This window comes from Xyrauchen texanus, chromosome 46 (genome assembly GCF_025860055.1).
Source record: "Xyrauchen texanus isolate HMW12.3.18 chromosome 46, RBS_HiC_50CHRs, whole genome shotgun sequence".
NCBI classification, from domain to species: Eukaryota; Metazoa; Chordata; class Actinopteri; order Cypriniformes; family Catostomidae; genus Xyrauchen; species Xyrauchen texanus.
In genome coordinates, this window is record NC_068321.1 from 9,061,050 (window position 1) to 9,079,091 (window position 18,042).

The 18,042-nt window shown below is 38.3% G+C and overlaps 1 protein-coding gene across 3 annotated transcripts in view; it reads left to right on the forward strand.

Moving 5' to 3' along the window:
* Nucleotides 1–18,042, forward strand: part of LOC127637945 (tight junction protein ZO-1-like) — a 192,262-nt gene that overhangs the window by 73,075 nt on the left and 101,145 nt on the right. Inside the window, exons 1-2 of one of the 3 annotated variants that reach the window (XM_052119214.1) lie at nucleotides 11,751–12,621; nucleotides 15,182–15,234. The exons of the other annotated variants lie outside the window; for them this stretch is intronic. Of the exons in view, the coding sequence (XP_051975174.1) occupies nucleotides 12,609–12,621; nucleotides 15,182–15,234 (66 nt within the window). The 5' untranslated portion in view covers nucleotides 11,751–12,608. Of the gene's footprint in view, nucleotides 1–11,750; nucleotides 12,622–15,181; nucleotides 15,235–18,042 lie in introns of those variants that run through there. 3 annotated transcript variants of the gene reach the window in all.

Here is an 18,042-nt window from a genome sequence, read left to right on the forward strand (position 1 = left end):
TTTCCTTTATGCTGATATCAGCTCTCTGCCTCTCATTCAATCACTCCATTCATTTTTTCATTTCACCTTGAAGTCAATATTTAAGGCACGGGAGCAGAAATTATAATAAGACATAAATTGATATTGTTATCCTTCGCTGCACTTCGGTAATCCCTGCAAGGCTTTCAATGTTTTTTTTAGGATAAGTGTGAAAGACATTACCATTTCTCCAATGCATATTCATTCATCCCATTTCAATGTGAACAAAATATATCATTGGCCATTTTTGGTTATTGGTTATCTTTTCTCAAAAGGAATAGTTTGCCAGAAAATACAATTTGGTTTTTATATACTCAAATTCATGTAGTAATTTCACATCTTGCCCTCAAATCAAACATTGCATCACGTTAGAATTTAATTACATCAAACAGCATTGGGCAAGTGCAAGATTTGGGCAAGATTTTTAGTTATGGCAACTTAAATGTAGGTTTGTTCCTCACATAAAGCTATCAAATGGCTTCAGATGACTAGGAATATAGCACATGAGTTGTATGGACTACTTTTTGTGGTGCTTTTTTGTAATTTGGAGTTTGACAGCTTCCGTCCCCATTCACTTACATTACATAGAAAAGAGTGACTAGGACATTCTTCAAAAACGCAAATCTTTTTGTTCTCTGCAAGACATCATGAAGGTGAGTAAATGAGGACAGAATTTGTACCTTTAAATTGTGCCTGCTAGTTGCTACATTCATAACCTCAGGATATGATTGAAAAGGGACACGTATACAATATATTTTACATGCAGCCTTTTTTAGACTTTCTCAGCTGTTCTGCTGTGTGAAAAAGTGACACGCAAAGGTATCGTATTGCTGTACAAATCCACATGGAGCTAGCTGCAGATGACAACAATGCTAAAGCTAATCTTAATGCTAATCCAACGATTAGCTACTGTACAGATTCTGAAAGGAATTTCTTTAACCTACTGTTCACAAGTTAGCATCTTGGTTAGCATCGTAATCAATTAGATGCTATTCCGTTAGCATGTTATTTTGGCCTTTATAGGTCCCAATTAAAAAAATATTGTTTACAGTTTGGCTGCAGTCTGCTGCGAGTAGGAGCACTCCACTCGTTGTTTTCGGCAAAAAAAAAAAAAACACCAGCGTAAGCACTTAGCGCCCTGCTCCGTGTGGTAAAAGTGCTACAGCTGCAGGGACAAGACTACAGTTGAATTAACCTATCTGCATATTCAGAGATCTTGGAGAGAGAGAGAGAGAGAGAGAGAAATGGGTTGAAAGAGGTAAGACAGAAGGGGCTGCCCTTGATTAAGGCATGTACTGTGAGGAGGGAGTATGCCGAGGGTGAAAAGACACAAGGGTGTGGAGGGTGGGGTTTCCTACCTACAGTATATGTCATGGAGACAGAGAAAGGAAGTGAACTGGAGGGAGAGAGAACTGAGTGCAGTGTTTTTTACCTTTACATTGGGGGGATGTTACCTTGAGTATTGCTAGAAGCTCCATGCTATGGCGTAAGGGTCCCAAGAGCATGAGAGATAGAGAGAGAGAGAGAGAGAGAGAGAGAGAGAGAGAGAGAGAGAGAGAATGGGAGGAGAACATTTTGTTCTGTGTGGCACTAGAACACTGCTGTGTGCATTAGAGAGAGTGTGTGTCACGTTTGGTCAGTGAAAGGTATAATGAAGTATGTTTAACGTGTATTTGTTCATTCTACAAAACGGTGCTATTTGTGTCCCTCCTATACAAAAATGACTTTAACAATTTCTTAGTGATGATGTCTATTATATGTTAATATATGGGGCAAATTCACAAAGTTGTACACTTTTGTGCACAGTATATCAGTGTAAAAACCTGCATATTATTCACTTACCCCATGCAATCCATTACGATTAGAACAGGGAAGGAATTTATTTTCTGAAATATTTTTGTGTTCCCTCGCAATAGTTTGCATTCCTTTGCAATAAGTTTTGCGTTCCTTTCAAATTATTTTGGGTTCCCTCGCAAAACCCTTTTCCATCCCTAGCAAAAATAGCCATTGTTTTACTGCAGTAAACATAGTTGAACTATTGTATTTGTTGTGAAACCATAGGAACAGAAACATTTACCATTGGTTTTACTACAGTACTCATAGTTACTAACTATAGATCAACTGTGGTATTTGATGTTGATCCGAAAGTTGTTGAGGGGGAGTCCTTTTCTCTCTGTCCTTTTCGGCATATGTTATGCGCCGTTTTGTGGTCCGTTCTAAATGATCATTTGAGCTTATCGTGGCCCATTCGGCATGTTTCGCGGCTGACCCACCGGCCCGATCGGTTCTCCCAATGGCCAGTCTGCCCCTGATCGTCCCCAAAGTGTGCCGGCCCACCGGGAAAATGCCTGGTATGCCAGATTACCAGTCCAGCCCTGCTCCAAGGGAGTGCAAAATATTGCAAGGGAATGCAAACCTATTGCCAGGGTACATAAACTATTTCAAGGGAAAACAAATAACTTTGTGAGAGGACAAAACTATTGAGAGGGATGGCAATACTTACTCAGAGGGAATGCAAACTATTGTGATGGAATGCAAACCTATTGCAAGGAAACACAAAACTTATTGCAAGGCAACACAAACTATTGAATGGGAAAGAAAGACATGATATGAGGAATGCAAAACTATTGCAAGGGAATTCAAAAGTTAATGGTAAAAAATGCTTAAATATTGCCTTTTTTAACCTTAGCGGTTACCAAAGAGCTTTATACTGTGTCCCATTCACCCATTCACACACACACCAATGATGGCAGAGCTGCTGTGCAAAATGCTAGCCGGCCATTGGGAGCAATTTGGGGTTCAGTGTCTTGCCCAAGGACACTTTGGCATGTGGTGTCATGTGGGCCGGGAATCGAATCGCCAACCCTGAGATTAGTGGCTTATTCTCAAAACTCTTTCAAAAGCTTTATATGACAACAGTTTCATAGATTGACCACATCTCCAATGTAACATTTCCACCCTATCAGATTTATTTGTGTGTGTGCATACTGAGAAGTGAATGTATATCAGAAATGGTGACACTGAATGTCCTTGAATGTGCATTTCATTGCATGTGTTTGCAGAAAAGGTATGTTAAGGGACATTTGTAATGCAAATTTATACCCACATATGGGCTTATTCATTGTGAAAATCCATTTATTGAAGTGTGTCTTTGTATACAATATAACTGTATAGAGTATGCGTGTTCTGGGATGTGCAGTTACATGGTGCATATTGTATGTCCATAGGTTCTGTGTCTGCTGTATGTATCACATGTATGCCTGTTTCTGGTGGTGATGTGTCTGTGTGCATTGTGTGTATGTGCAGTGGGCTTATGGTTTGCAGGGGCCCTGCTGAGAGCAGTCCAGCTGTGAGGTCAGACTTTGTGAGTCAAGAGGACCATGCGACCACATGTCCCCCCTGAAGCTTTCCCATTCCTCAACATATGGCGGAGCGCTTAAAGAATTCTGTCCACATATAATGTGCAGACTCAAACTTCTAGTAACAATCCACACAATTATGAAGGGGTTTTCAACAACAGCATGAGTTTTTTGCATGTTTCATATACATAAATAAGCTTGAATGCCATGAGTGAACACTTTGAATGTGAATTTGAGAATGTGTCTGTTACTGTAGACATTGTGCCATTTGCATTCTGCTTTGTCTTTCGCCATGGGTGAACTATTCCTTTAATTATATTATCATTGTTAGCAATATTGTTCCCACACTTTTACTCCTAAATAATGTGAACTCTTACAGTTGAGTAATTTACAAACACTTTACAATCGAATCTGCTGTTGTGGTTGAAGACATCTAAATAGTTGAGCAAACATCTGCCAAGGACATAGATGCTTCTTACATTCCAATTATATTAGCAGTGTTCAGTAATAAAATATTAAATTGAATAAAACCAATCAATTTGAAGGAACATTCCTATTCTTTTCTTTGTTGGGTGCTTGGTTAAAATGTCACTGTTCAGTTACTGTTTAAACAACACATTGCACAATCCATTTTGTTTAAAAGAAAAAGGCACTGAATTGATTCTTGCTGATAAACGGTTTAAATACGGTTTGCCTCAACTCTACTCTACTTTACTGAGCTTGCATTTCCAGTGCCACCTCAACGCAGTTTAGTGCCACCTCAACGTGGGTGGGATTATAGGCTGATCGTCATAGTTGTGCCCACCTCTACTGCCGTGACATCATCTTAAACACGACAAAAAGTGACCAAAACAATAACACAACTGCTAGCTGTTAGCTACTAGCTCATTGTGCTGCATAAAGCAGTTGTTGCATGGTGATTTTACACAAGTGTAACAGATAAATTGGCCTGATTGTTTTAGAAGCAAGCTTTCCAGCAGCTGGTCAACTAAATAAAGTGAAGCTTTCAAGCAGAGTATAGAGTTAACTTAACAAATGTATCATCCTCCATCGTGGCTGAGTTCAGGGCGCTCTCCCTCGCATTGCTCGCCGGTTTAGATAGCGTCCATTTGGTCGAACCACTTTCACTTTTCCTTGATGGTTCTCTAGTCACTTTTAATTTGATTTATTTTTGTACTTTTCCGTAAACTGTTGGGAGGTCCGGTGGTAGCCGTGTGCGGCCAACAGCTGAGACACTTCCTCAGAGACTTTTTCGTTTCACTCATCTCTAACGAGTGGACCGTCTGACCATTTATTGACCACGCCGTGGTTTTGCGCACAGCCTTTTTTTTCACAATTCGAAAGTCGCATGAACAGATAATACTGTTATCGTTGTTGCTAACTTTAAAACTAGCATGTTGATGTCGCGTGTTGGAAATCCAGTGATGCTGGTAAGGACGATTCTCCCTGTCCATTCAGTGATCTGCAGGATTTTGACGTCACATTTAGTATCGGCTCGGCTCACTTGGAACCTCGACCGAGGTGGTACTAAACAAAGTATCAGGTACCAGTTACTATCCACAGTGGAAAACACCAAAAAAGCGAGTCGAGTTGAGTCGAGTTGTACCGTGCAGTGGAAAAGCCCCTTTAGCCTCTGTGAAATGGCACCACGAGACACCGCGCACCCACTGATCGTAAGCTTCTGGAGGTCATAGACTTGAAGTTGCAAGTGTAGATATAGGTGTGCAGCGCCAGTGGTTGTTCTGTAAGCGAGCATCAATGCCTTAACTTGACACAAGCAACCTCTGGCAACCAGTGCAGTTTGATGAAGAGATGTGTGACGTGCGCTCTCTTGGGTGCTTGAAGACCAATTGTGCCGCTGCGTTTTGGATCATTTGCAGAGGTTTGAATGTACATGCAAGAAGTCCTGCCAGAAGGGCATTGCAGTAGTCCATTCTAGATATAACAAGTCCAAGGAGTTGTGTAGCATGCTCAGTTAGGAATGGTCTGATCTTCCTAATGTTATACAGAGCAAATCTGCATGATCGGGCTGTTCTTGTGTTGTGGTCTGTGAAGTTCAAGTGACTGTCAAACACAACGCCAAGATTTCTGGCTGTCCTGGATGGTGCATGAGTCTGGCTCACACATTGCATACATTACAACAAATTGACTGATACTTGAGTACAGGGACAAAACAGGTTACAAAACTGAAACAAAACAAAAAAACGAAAGTTTATATATCATGGAATAATTTGAATTAATCTGTTTAACATGCTCAGAGGTATTCCCCTATTTCTGAGTGAATTCCAAACAAGAATTTACATGTCAGTGCTGTTGTAGCCCATCCGCCTCAAGATTCAACATGTTGTGCATTCGGAGATGCTATTCTGCTCACTAAAGTTGTACAAAGTGATTATCAGAGTTACTGTAGCCTTTCTGTCAGCTCGAACCAGTCAGCCCATTCTCTGTTGACCGTTCCCTTAAACAACATTTACATTTATGCATTTGGCAGACGCTTTTATCCAAAGCGACTTACAGAGCCCTTATTACAGGGACAATCCCGCCGGAGCAACCTGGAGTTAAGTGCCTTGCTCAAGGACACAATGGTGGTGCCTGTGGGGAGCAAACCAGCGACTTTCAGATTACCAGTTTTGTGCTTTGGACCACTACACCACCACCACTCCTACAACAAGGCATTTCCATCTGCAGAAATGCCTTTCAAAATTCCTATTTTAAAAACTAATGGCAGGTAAAGCTTTGGGACACATTTTGTTTCATGTCAAGTATCAGTACATTGCAAATAAGTCATTTTCGGTATAATTAGTATTTTGCTTATATTTGTTCACATTTACTATATAGTCTACTGTTCTAAAACATTTTAACAGTCTATATAGTGAATGTGAATGAATGTAAGCAAAGTGACGTCAGGCCCGTGGGTGGGGAGCACGAGCTTCGAATATATTGATTCATGAAGGGAGAAGTTTTAAGTTTTAGATTCTTTTTGCAGACTGAGGCTGTGCTGTTTTGATGAATGACTGTCTTAGCCAGTTTACCAGAATGCCCTCTAATACACACTGCTGTAAATCCCAGAGACGATATTGGCATCCATGCTTGATTTATGGCTAATGGAATCATTTGGAATCCAAGCCCAGCTGGGTTACAAACCATTGACTGGTTTTTGTGGCTCAGATGTGAACGCATTGTAAACTTCCTAGACTGGTCCTCAAAAATCAGGCCAAGCTTGTCGATACATAATCACTTTCTGACTGTCAATTTCTACAGTGGCACAATTAAACAACACAAATACGTTAAATCAATCTAACCTCTCTGCAATGTCTTGAGATGACTCATGCTATTGATCCATTATTGATCTGTGGTCAAAACAGACGTGTATTGATTAGATTGAAATTCTCAGATCACACTTTCCTGGTAAACATTTTAATATCTAAGGTGTATTGTTCGAAGTTCTTGTGTAGAGGATGAAATGAGTCACTAAAGCGTTCTGCCCACGATAGTTTGATTTTGATAAGTAGATTTTGGTGAGCGCACAGCTAAGCATTTACTGATGACCCCCAGATGGGCTGGTTTGAGTATTTCTGTAACTGTTGATCTCCTGGGATTTTCACACGCAACAGTCACTAGAGTTTATTCAGAATGGTGCCAGAATCAAAAAACATCCAGGGAGAGGCAGTTCTGCAGATGGAAAAGCCTCATTGATGAGAGAGGTCAGAGGAGAATGGCCAGACTGGTTTGAGCTGACAGAAAGGCTACATTAACTCAGATAACTGCTCTGTACAATTGTAGTGAGAAGAATACATCTCATAAAGATCAACACGGCAAACCTTGAGGCGGATGGGCTACAACAGCAGAAGACCGCATCGGGCTCTTTATTAGGACCATAGTGTTCCTAATAAAGTGCTCAGTAAGTGTATGTTACATATATATATATATATATATATATTCTTAAATACTTATGTTTATAATGGCATTATTATAGCATTATTTTGACTATCGCCCACCAAACTGCTCTCATAGATATTGGCAATAGTTCAAATGTATATCCATTGACCACTACTACAGAAGCATGAACTACCAAAATTCTGGCATAAACACAGTGCTAAGCATGACCTTTGACAAAAATCGTACTAGAATTAAAGGGATTATTCACCCAAAAATTTAATTTCTGTCAAAACTTACTTGCTTTCTTATGTCGAACACAAAAGTAGACATTTCAATAAATATCATACTATTATCAATGAGTGGCGGTGGATAGTGACTCACTTTAAAGCTTTAAAAAGGACCCAAATGTATCATTAAAGTAGTATATGTGACTTGTGCGCCATATTCCAAGTCTTCTGAAGGTGTACGGTAGGTTTTGGTTAAAAGTTAAAAGTCATTTTTTTGTGAAAATCTTGGTGTCATTTGTGCCCTTTACAAGCGCTATGAGAAAAGCTTGTTCATGTCGCTCGCCTGTTATCACAAGAACTTGCATTGTTTTAAAAGGATAGTTCACCCAAACATGAAAATTATCTTATTTACTCACCTCGCCCTTATACCATCCCAGATGTGCATGACTTTCTTACATCTGCTGAACAGAAACCACTGGAGTCGTATTAATTACTTTTATGTTGCCTTTATGTGATTTTTAGAGCTTCAAATTTCTGGTCACCATTCACTTGCATTGTAAAGACCTACAGAGCTGAGATAGTCTTCTAAAAACCTTAATTTGTGTTCAGCAGAAGAAAGAAGGATTTTGTGTGAACTTGTGGTTTGTCTTGTTGTGTGTGTTTTGTCATAAAACTATTGGATGGTTTTGGCCACACCTACTTCTATTTCATTCACTACTTTATCTTGACTCTCCTTGTTGTAAACACCATTAAACCACTATTTGTTTTACACTTTGTAATCTTAGTCTTTTATTTTTTCCTATTTGTTGTGGAGGTGTGTAGCTGTGGTCAGCGTTCTCTGTGTGTGCTTGTTTGTGCTGTGTTTTGTATGTGTGAGATCTGTGTGGAGCTCCCACTGAGACACCATATGCTGCTGAGACTGTAGCATCTTTTTATCTGGGTGAGCCCGTGGTTAAAGGAAGAAAGCCTGCATGCACAAAAACATATACTGAATGCCACGAACATTTCATAAAACACACAGAAATCATGCTGAGCAACATTTGAAATAAACAGTAAAGCTTTTATTCGGTCAGATGCCATAAGCTGCCCTGTGTGTCCCAAGCAATTAATCTTTTTGAAGGACATGCTGGGTGTGAGGGTGTGAGGCATTCGATTCATGCTAGAATGCCCGTTTCTCTCCACATTACTCAGTCTTAAAGCAATAGTTCAGCCAAAAGTGAAAGTTCCGTCATTATTTACTCACCCTCATCTCAATATATGTCTGTTTATGAACAAAATCTTTCATAGAACTTCAGAAGACTTGGAATATTGTGCATACATCATGTGAACCACTTTTATTGTGCTTTTGCATCCTTATTTATAGCTTAAAGCTCCAGTCACCATTCATTATAATTGCATGAAAAGAGCAAGTTCTCCTTTTGTGTTCCATGAAAGAAAGAAAGTATTACAAGAATTTAAGGACATTTTCATTTTTGGCGTACTACTCCTTTAAACACCAGGCTTATTTTCTTCTAGAGCAAAATATTATTATTATTTTTTTTTTCCATCTAGTTCTAAATCACAATATAATATAACAAAAACACTATTCAATCAGATACCATGGAGCTTGTTTGAGGGAATGACCTCTCTGCACCCTATAAAGCTAATTTATGTGTGAACTTTGTGTTTGTGTAGTGAAGTCATCACAGCCGTAAGGTTGATTTGCAGCCAAGCTCCTGTAGAGGGCAGAGTTTTACTATTCAAACAGACTTTGTGAATAATGACCTCACTGCTCAAGCACTGTGAAGTCAGCAGAGTGAATGTTCTCTAACAGAGGCTTATAGAATGTCACTAGTCTCACCTTCTTAAAGTAAGTTACATAATGTAGCTTTGGCCACACTTTCATGGCATATCAAGCATTTTCTTTGCTAGTGCATTGCACGTTGTGTCATACAGGGTGAATTTCAGGAGGCGTATGTATGTTTGGTGTCACTGTGCGTATATATTGTGACATATACTTACTTGGACTGTTTAGGGGTTTGCTTCTGCTTGTTTTCAACCAGTTTAGACTTCCAGATGTTACATTTAAAGGAACAGTTCACCCAAAAACGTTCTGGCATCATTTACTCACCCTGATGTCATTCCAAACCTGTATGACTTTCTTTATTCTGTGGAACACAAAAGGAAGAATTTATTAAAATGATCTGGCTGCTCTTTTCCATACAACAGAGGCGAATGGGGACTAGGGTTATCAAACTCTAAAAAGTCCTCAACAACAACAACAACAACAAAAACACCAGTACATAGTCGATATGACATGCAAGAGGCACACGCTGAAATCAAAACCTTATTTGCTTAAAATCTTCTCCTCTGTAGGTATGAAATCTCATTCGAAATAGCTTCAATTTAAATGTGGTGTTGACCTCAAATCTGCGGCTACTAATACACCTTGTTTCGTTGTCTGTGGACATGACATTCAGCAAATTACTATTTATATTTGAGTTTATTCCTCACACAAAGCTACCGTAAAGCTTTAGACTTGAAATATAATGCATAAGGCATTTGGACTACTTTTATGGCACTTTGAGGGAGCGTTTTTCTACTTATTGGAGCTGAACAGCATCCGTCACTATTTACTTTCATTGTATGAACATTCGTCAAAACAAAATTTGTGTGTTTCACAAAAGATGGATTAGAAGGATACAATTGTGTGTAATTATGATGAGATTTCATTTTTGGGTGAACTATTCCTTTAAATGCCATTTGATGTAAATGCACTCCAAAAAATAGCTATTGGGCTGAACTTGATTTAATCGTGGACAGTGGTTCCACGTGTTTGAAATGAGTTTTCTTAACTTAAAATTACTCTGTAATCTCTACACAAACCTTTTAACAAAAACTGCAACAATAAATGAGAAGTGCTGATTTCTGTGTGTATATAGTGTCTGTGTGTGTTTGTAATTGTCTGTTTGCATGAGCAAAAGTGTGTAGCCACTAGTTTCATTGCATTTCAATTTATCAGATTTATGCCCTGATTTATCATGATTTATCATTTCATAATATGAAATTATTACACATGACAATGAATGCTTCTCCTTGCCTTTTGTTCTCTGATGTCATCAGTTATGTCTTTCCACCACATATTTTGATGTGACATCACAGGCCTGTTCATGTTTTTAATGTCTCGCACTGTGGAGAATAAAGCAAGCTTGTCCTTTATTGTCACTCCTTTAGATGCTCATGTGAAGGGCATTCATGGCCATATGGGGAATCATAATTCATGTTTATGGGATTGAAGAAAACAACTCAAAATGATAGCCGATGTGTTCAGAGTAATTGCTTTAGGACAATCAGATCCAAATGTATTTATAAGTGAAATTCCAGATGGTGTACACATGCAATGTTTTTAATAATAATGTTTGTCTTATTTTAAAGTAAAAAAAACATCTAAACATCCTTAAAACATTAAACAAATTCTATGAGATATTTACATTTATGGGGGGGGGGCTCAATCGACAGCATTTGTGGCATATTGTGGATTACTACAAAAATCATTTTGACTTGTCCCTCCTTTTCTTTAAAAAAGCAAAAATGGAGGTTACAGAGAGGCACTTAAAATGGAAGTGAATAGGGCCAAATTTTGGAGGGTTTTAAGGAAGAAATGTGAAGCTTATCATTTAATAAAAGCACTTGCGTTAATTCATCTGTTAAATCTCATGTATTATTTGAGCTGTGAAGTTGTTTAAATCATCACTTGTCAGTGGTTTTAGGGATTGTTGACAGCACATCGTCAAGGCAACGAAGTTGTAAAATTGGCTTTAACTTTAAACAGAAAAGTTAATTAATTGGTTTAATCACACTGAAATCATGTTAACATGCATATTGTTTACGTCTTGTGACAATACTTTGGAAACAGTGAGTATTTTAATGTTTACAGATTGGCCCCCATTCACTTCCATTGTAAATATTTATTTTTTTAAAGAAAAGGACAGATGAGTCTAAATACATTTTTGTGATAATCAATATAATAATGCCAAAAATTCCGTCGATTGAGCTTAACTTGTATTGAACCTGTATCATTCCTTAAATTCCATACATATTCTCTTTAAACAAGTCTTACAATTTGCCAATAGGGTAAGAAAAATAAACTTAATTAAAAAAACATATTCTCTGAAAACATGTCCTATTATCGTACACAATATTACTTCTCAAACAATTGTATCTTGTTTTAAGAATGTTAAGATTAAACACAAATACTGATTAAAAAATTATGTTTGCAGTCTATGGGATAAGACGTTTACCCCTCGTAAGTGCTTGATTATGTGATTTGTGAGTAAGGACAATGACAGGAGCCATTTTCTTGGAATGGGATGTAATCAAGAAGAGATATTTTTAAAGCACCTGTCACTCTTTGAAGAATGACTCACTTTGTATTTACCACTGCCCTCTGATGACTAATGTACCCCACCCATTGGCCACACACACACGTTTTCCTTTCATGGTGGGAACATTCTGTTGACTTCTATTGTTTTAATTCTGAGTTTACGATTTTTTAACCTAACCCTCACAAAAACCTTTTTGCTTATTTACATTTTCAATAAGACATCATGTAGTATGTTATTTAAGCTATTTAGGCTGGTCCCCACTATATAGATGATTCCAATTTTTACTATGCTTGTGGGGAAATTTGTTTCCCACAATGTAGGGAAAACCTGACCAACCTACACACACACACACACACACACACACACACACACACACACACACACACATGTTGGTCTACCTATCATTATGAGGACTTTCCATAGACATAATGACTTTTATACTGTACAAACTATAGATTCTATCCTCTAAACCTAACACAACCCCTAAACCTAACCCTCACAGAAAACCTTCTGCATTTTTACATTTTCATTAAAACATTGTTTAGTATGATTTTTAAGCGATCTGATTTATGGGGACACTAGAAATGTCCTCATAAGTCACATTTATAGCATAATAACCTTGTAATTACTAATTTGTAACTTACAAAATTGTCCTCGTAAATCACAAAAACACGCACACTTGAATTTGTATCTCATAATTTCTCTTTAATTGTGTTGGACAGACGTTGAAACATCTGGACCATTTCTTAAACAAATCTTCAATGGAAAATGCAGGTGGGAGTTCACTGAATTGATTGGCGAAGAGAAACAGATTTATTACATTGTCGGGTTTTTTTGCGCAGTGCGGTAGATTAGCTCTCAGTTGATTCCTATTTCCTCACCCCTGCGCTCTTACCCCTGACTGCCCCCTTATCATAGACCAATAAGTGCGTTTTGCTCCACCTTCACCATATTTGTTAATTGTTTTCCCTTAGCGCCAACAAGCAATCTTATTCAACAACAATAATTGACATAGTAAAACCCATTGCTCATGAGAAATTGGTCTATAGGATAAATGAGTTGACAATGACTAAAGAGAGTCTGAATTATTTACTGTCACATGTACAGTGTGTATGAAGCAGAGTTGCTAGCATTACCGAGAGGGAGCTAGCGATTGCGTTTTTGCTCAGTGGCATGTTAACTTTTTGCCCAGAATCCATTGTTTTCTCATCTCTAGTTCATTTATAAATAGCCATTGTGTTTATCCAGATATTCCAGCATCCCTTTAAGCCATTGTGAATTGAACAGCATCTCCAAAGGATTATTATTGGTTAGAGGATATTATCTGAACAATGTATGTTCAAATCATTTGGCCCCGAGCTCATGAGGCTAATTAAAATTGGTTAATTAATCTACTGTCAGCCTCTTCAGGATGATTAATTTTGTGAAGCGCTGAAAGCTTTTGCATCTGGAGAAAGAACACCTCAGCTGAAGGAACTGAACACATACTGTAATGTACTTTCACATTACATTTAAATGTATCACATTATTTACATGTTTTTATTAACCTATATATGTATGATCAAACGTAATGTGCTTTCATTACCTCTCTTCACACATTTACCCCACTATATGAATTTCCATGCTGGTTTTTGCTGGTTATGTCTTTTGGGCAGGGTTCCCACAGTTATGGAAAACATGGAAATATCTGGTAGTTTTAAAATTGGGATTTTCAGACCTTGAAAGTAATGGAAATGAATAAGATCTTAAAAAAAACATAGGAATTTCTACTTTGAATTGGGTAGACCGAGGCTAGCTCTCACATTTTTTACTCCAATGAATATTTCTCAAGGTTTTTTTTTTTAATAATTTTAATTTTTAAGTCAATTATTGCATAGCCAAACACTTTAAAGACTTTTTCTTTTCTTGTTTTAAAATTTACACCATTATAGCCCAGGAAAAATAATACAACTCATGTTGACCTTTTGTGGCAACCAGAAACGGTCTATTTCAGGTTTATTATCAAATAGCACAAAATGGTTCATAAAGCAACAAAATTGAAGGTAACATACAAAATATCAAAACATTGTCTTGGCCAACAAATTTTGAAATGGATAAGTTAAAGACAAAGACAGTTAAAACACATGTGACAACCTGCCCAGATTAAAATGTGACAACATGCCCCCATCAGACTTTCATGAAAAATTACTTTGTCCTAAGAACACATTTAAACCAATAAAAATCTGCCTTCATAATATAGTTGGCCTTTTCTGAATGTATGCTAGTGTAGTTTGATTATCTTCGATTGTGTACACAAGAGCTAGAACAAAAAATATGATGATAGTGACTTCGTTGAGTTGCTTTGGAGGGTCGAATTCCCAAGAATTAATCTATTTTAAGAGGGTTTTTAAGAAGATGTTTGAAACCAACATACAAAACCTCTGCTAGAGAAAACACTTTTTTGCACAATTGGATTTTTGCCTCATTATTGAGATATAGTCCTTGTGACAAATTCCCGTGTGACAATTAGGCTCAGTCTGTCCGTTTTTTAGAGCTGTCGATTTAATGTGCTTATTCTGCTGATGAACTATATAAAAAATAACACCTTAAAAAAATAAAGCAATTAATCATATCCCTGAAACATAATATGGAATATTCCCACCATCAGCACAATTTAAGCTTGAAGTACCAACTGTTTTCAGCAGGGGCCAGTAAGCGACATTCCAGCTGTGTAGGCAACACACAGCTGTACAGAGAAAAAACACATTCAGGCATGCTTGACACTAGCGAAAGCACAAGATGAAAATTGATTTTTTAAGTGATTTTCTCCCCTTTTCTCCCCAATTCCCAATGTGCTCTAAGTCCTCCTGGTGGTGTAGTGACTCAATCTGGGTGGCGGAGGTCTTATCACGTTTGTTGAGCACATTACCACGTAGACCTAGCACGTGTGGAGGCTCACACTACTCTCTGTGGCATCCACGTAAAACTCGCCACGTGATCCTCAGAAAGCAAGAACCACATTATAACGACCACGAGGAGGTTACCCCAACATGACTCTACCCTCCCTAGCAACCAGGCATACTGGTTGCTTTGGAAGCCTGACTGGAGTCACTCAGCACACCCTGGATTCAAACTCGCGACCCTAGGTGTGGTAGTCAGCATCTTTGCTTGCTGAGCTACCCAGGCCCCCAAGATGTGTTTTTCTACGTTTTTAACTACTTAAGTTTTTAGCTACCAAAACATCTGAGTTTATGATGCAACATATGTGATTAATTGCAATTAATTTATCAGCATATCATGCAATTCATTTGATTAAAATTTAATTAATTGACAGCCCTATTTTTTTTAAATCCAGTAATCAAGAAGAGCTTCATGGAAAAGAAGTCATGGAAATTCATTGGTCAAAAGGTATCTTGCAGCCTTTTAAATACAAAAAGTTGACTCTTAAAACATTAGTGTCATTTTAATTACCATGCCAGTCTTCTCCAAGACACGTTTGCTCTTCTCTCTGTCTCCTGGACAGCATTCTCCCAAATTACTGTCCCCTGGTGGATTTGCAGTCTAGATGTTGATTTAGATGATGGATAGGCAGATGCCAAGCATCGGAGAGTAGGAGAGGTGGTGAAAGATGAAGCAAAAACGTTTTTTTTTTCCACCAGATTGAGAAGTTACTGAATTGTTTTGTTTTTTTGGGAGCAAGCAAGCATCCGCTTTAAAATCTGGACACATGACAAATCTCATCATTGAAGTATGTCACTAATAGGCCACTCTGTGATGTCACCTAACTTATGGTTGACTGACCAATACAACTGTTTGTGTGCTTTTGATTGGCTGTGATGGAAATGCTACTTAGTGCACCTAAATTAGAAAGTCCAACTTACCTCCTGCATAAAATCAACAATCAATACAACAGCAGAATCGTCCCACATTTATTTCCTGTAGATCATGGGTGTTAAATAAACCCAGTTGGAAAGAAGATCCCTTGATTTGGCTATAAGAGGAATTGGAGCTAAAAATAATAATAATAATGACAAAATTATTCCCCCTTTCAGGTATAGACAGGCCAGTAAGCACAAAATGAGTCTTCTTCCAAATCAATTGCTTAATTGCTTTACAGAGGAGCTCTCCTATAAGAGCTGATGGGACAAAATTCTGTCTTGTAAGATCTACATTTCCAATACTGGTGGACAGAGAAATCGAAACTAGGGAAAGAATCTAATACATGAGCTTCATTACTTACTCTGTGCTTTGATGACACATATCTAAACTATTGATGTTTTCATGAGATGTCTTAATGAATGGACTGAGTGAATCAACCGTAGACAAACATGCCCAATGTGATTTACCATTTTAAATGATTAAAAACTTGATTCACACATTGGTCATACAGCTTCTCCTACAAATGTAAACACGCTCAATGACATCATATATAGCTTTAGTTTTTTGTATTTGAACAACGTTACATGTTTTCCATTACTCCCCAACCCTGAATGTACCTCTCACTTTTCACAATCCAGTCAATGAATGGATCAAATTAAGTCCTGTCTACATTTTTCTCATTGAATATCCTGTTTCACTCAGACATATGTGAGATATGCAAGTAAAATGGGTTGCAAACAGCATTTCAGGTTGACTAAAAATCCTGGATTAGTTTTCTCAGTCTTCCCGGAAGGCTTTTGCTTTCTTGACTGATTTGCAGTTCTTTTTGGTGATCAAGTCTTGCACAGGGCCAAACGCTGAAATAGATTTAGGAATCGGCCATTGAATGCAACTCACTTTCCAGCAATTTATTGACTCATTTTTGTCCCCTTAAATGCATACTTTTAAATTGTATTAAAGAAAGGACATTTTGCTGTTGCAGTTGTATTGACACAGAACTTAAGCCTGATGTCATGTACTACCTTTATCTTTATCCTATGCCCCCCTATGCTATGTTTTGGTACAACCTTGTTCCACCCTTAAAAGAGTCAAGCCCGTCCCCTCTCCCCCAATCTCTCGGTCCTCTGCTGTAAACGGCATGAGGTCACCTTTGCTCAGCAGCATTGCTGGACCCCTGTTCCCCTAGATTGTCACAGGGGACATACAGGCTCATTAGTGGCTGAGATAAGAGGTGATAGTGGTTGCCAGGGAATTGCAAAGGGCACAACTGCCTGCTCATACTGATAGTGCTTACATTTAATAAAGGTTTGAATGCAAGACTGCATTCATGCACATTTGACCATGCTGCCTCATTAACCTACCTCAACATTTCATTGTTTACTAATCAAATGAACTATTTGAAAGCACATATTGACCTACATTTTAATTGATAAAGCCGCAAAATGGCATTTGCAATGCATTTAAATTCAGTAATGTGACATATTTCCACATGAAACAGAATTTTCAGCAGAATATACTCTTAAGGTGGGACCTAATTTTATCCATCAGGATTTGAAGTGAAACATGTTTGCGGCCGTTCACACCAACGTGACCTTCCACTATAAGAACACTGCACTAATTCTCTATCTGTTTGTAACAGTTGAAGTTCTTTGTAACTTGACACAGCATCTTAAAAAATGCAGCACTCCTGCAAATTTGACGTTGAAAAACAGCGAGATGTGGTGTAACAGTCAAAGACGTCCATCTAGCGCATGTTTACATCAGAGTATGTGAGTGGAGCGGAGTGGAGCAGAGTGGAACCAGAGCAGTGGAGCGGCATGATTTAGCCTGGAGCATGGAGTGGGTTTTTAAAAAATTGGAGTATCATTGTTTCTCTCGCTTCAAGAGCCCTCTACTAATGCTCAATCATGGGCCCAACACCTGTTAACGGCCCTCAATGTAATAATTCACCACGTGTTAAACACTATTGGCATGAAGGAAAGAAGGAACTTCTGATATAACCATAAAGAATGTGATAAAAAATTAAAATGTAAAATCTAGCGGCACTTGATAATGTTCGACCTCCAGCGCGAAGATTACTTTTGCTTTCTGTGTTCACGCTCCCTATTATAGAGTTAAGCTTGCGGTAAGGTTTGAGTTAACTACATGCTTGTTTCTCTTATTTTCTTTTTTTTCTCTCCCATTTTCTCCCCAATTTGGCTTACCCAATTCCCAATGCGCTCTAGGTCCTCGTGGTAGTGTAGTGACGCCTCAATCCGGGTGGCAGAGGACGAATCTCAGTTGCCTCCACGTCTGAGACCGTCAATCCACTCATCTTGTCACATGGCTTGTTGAGCG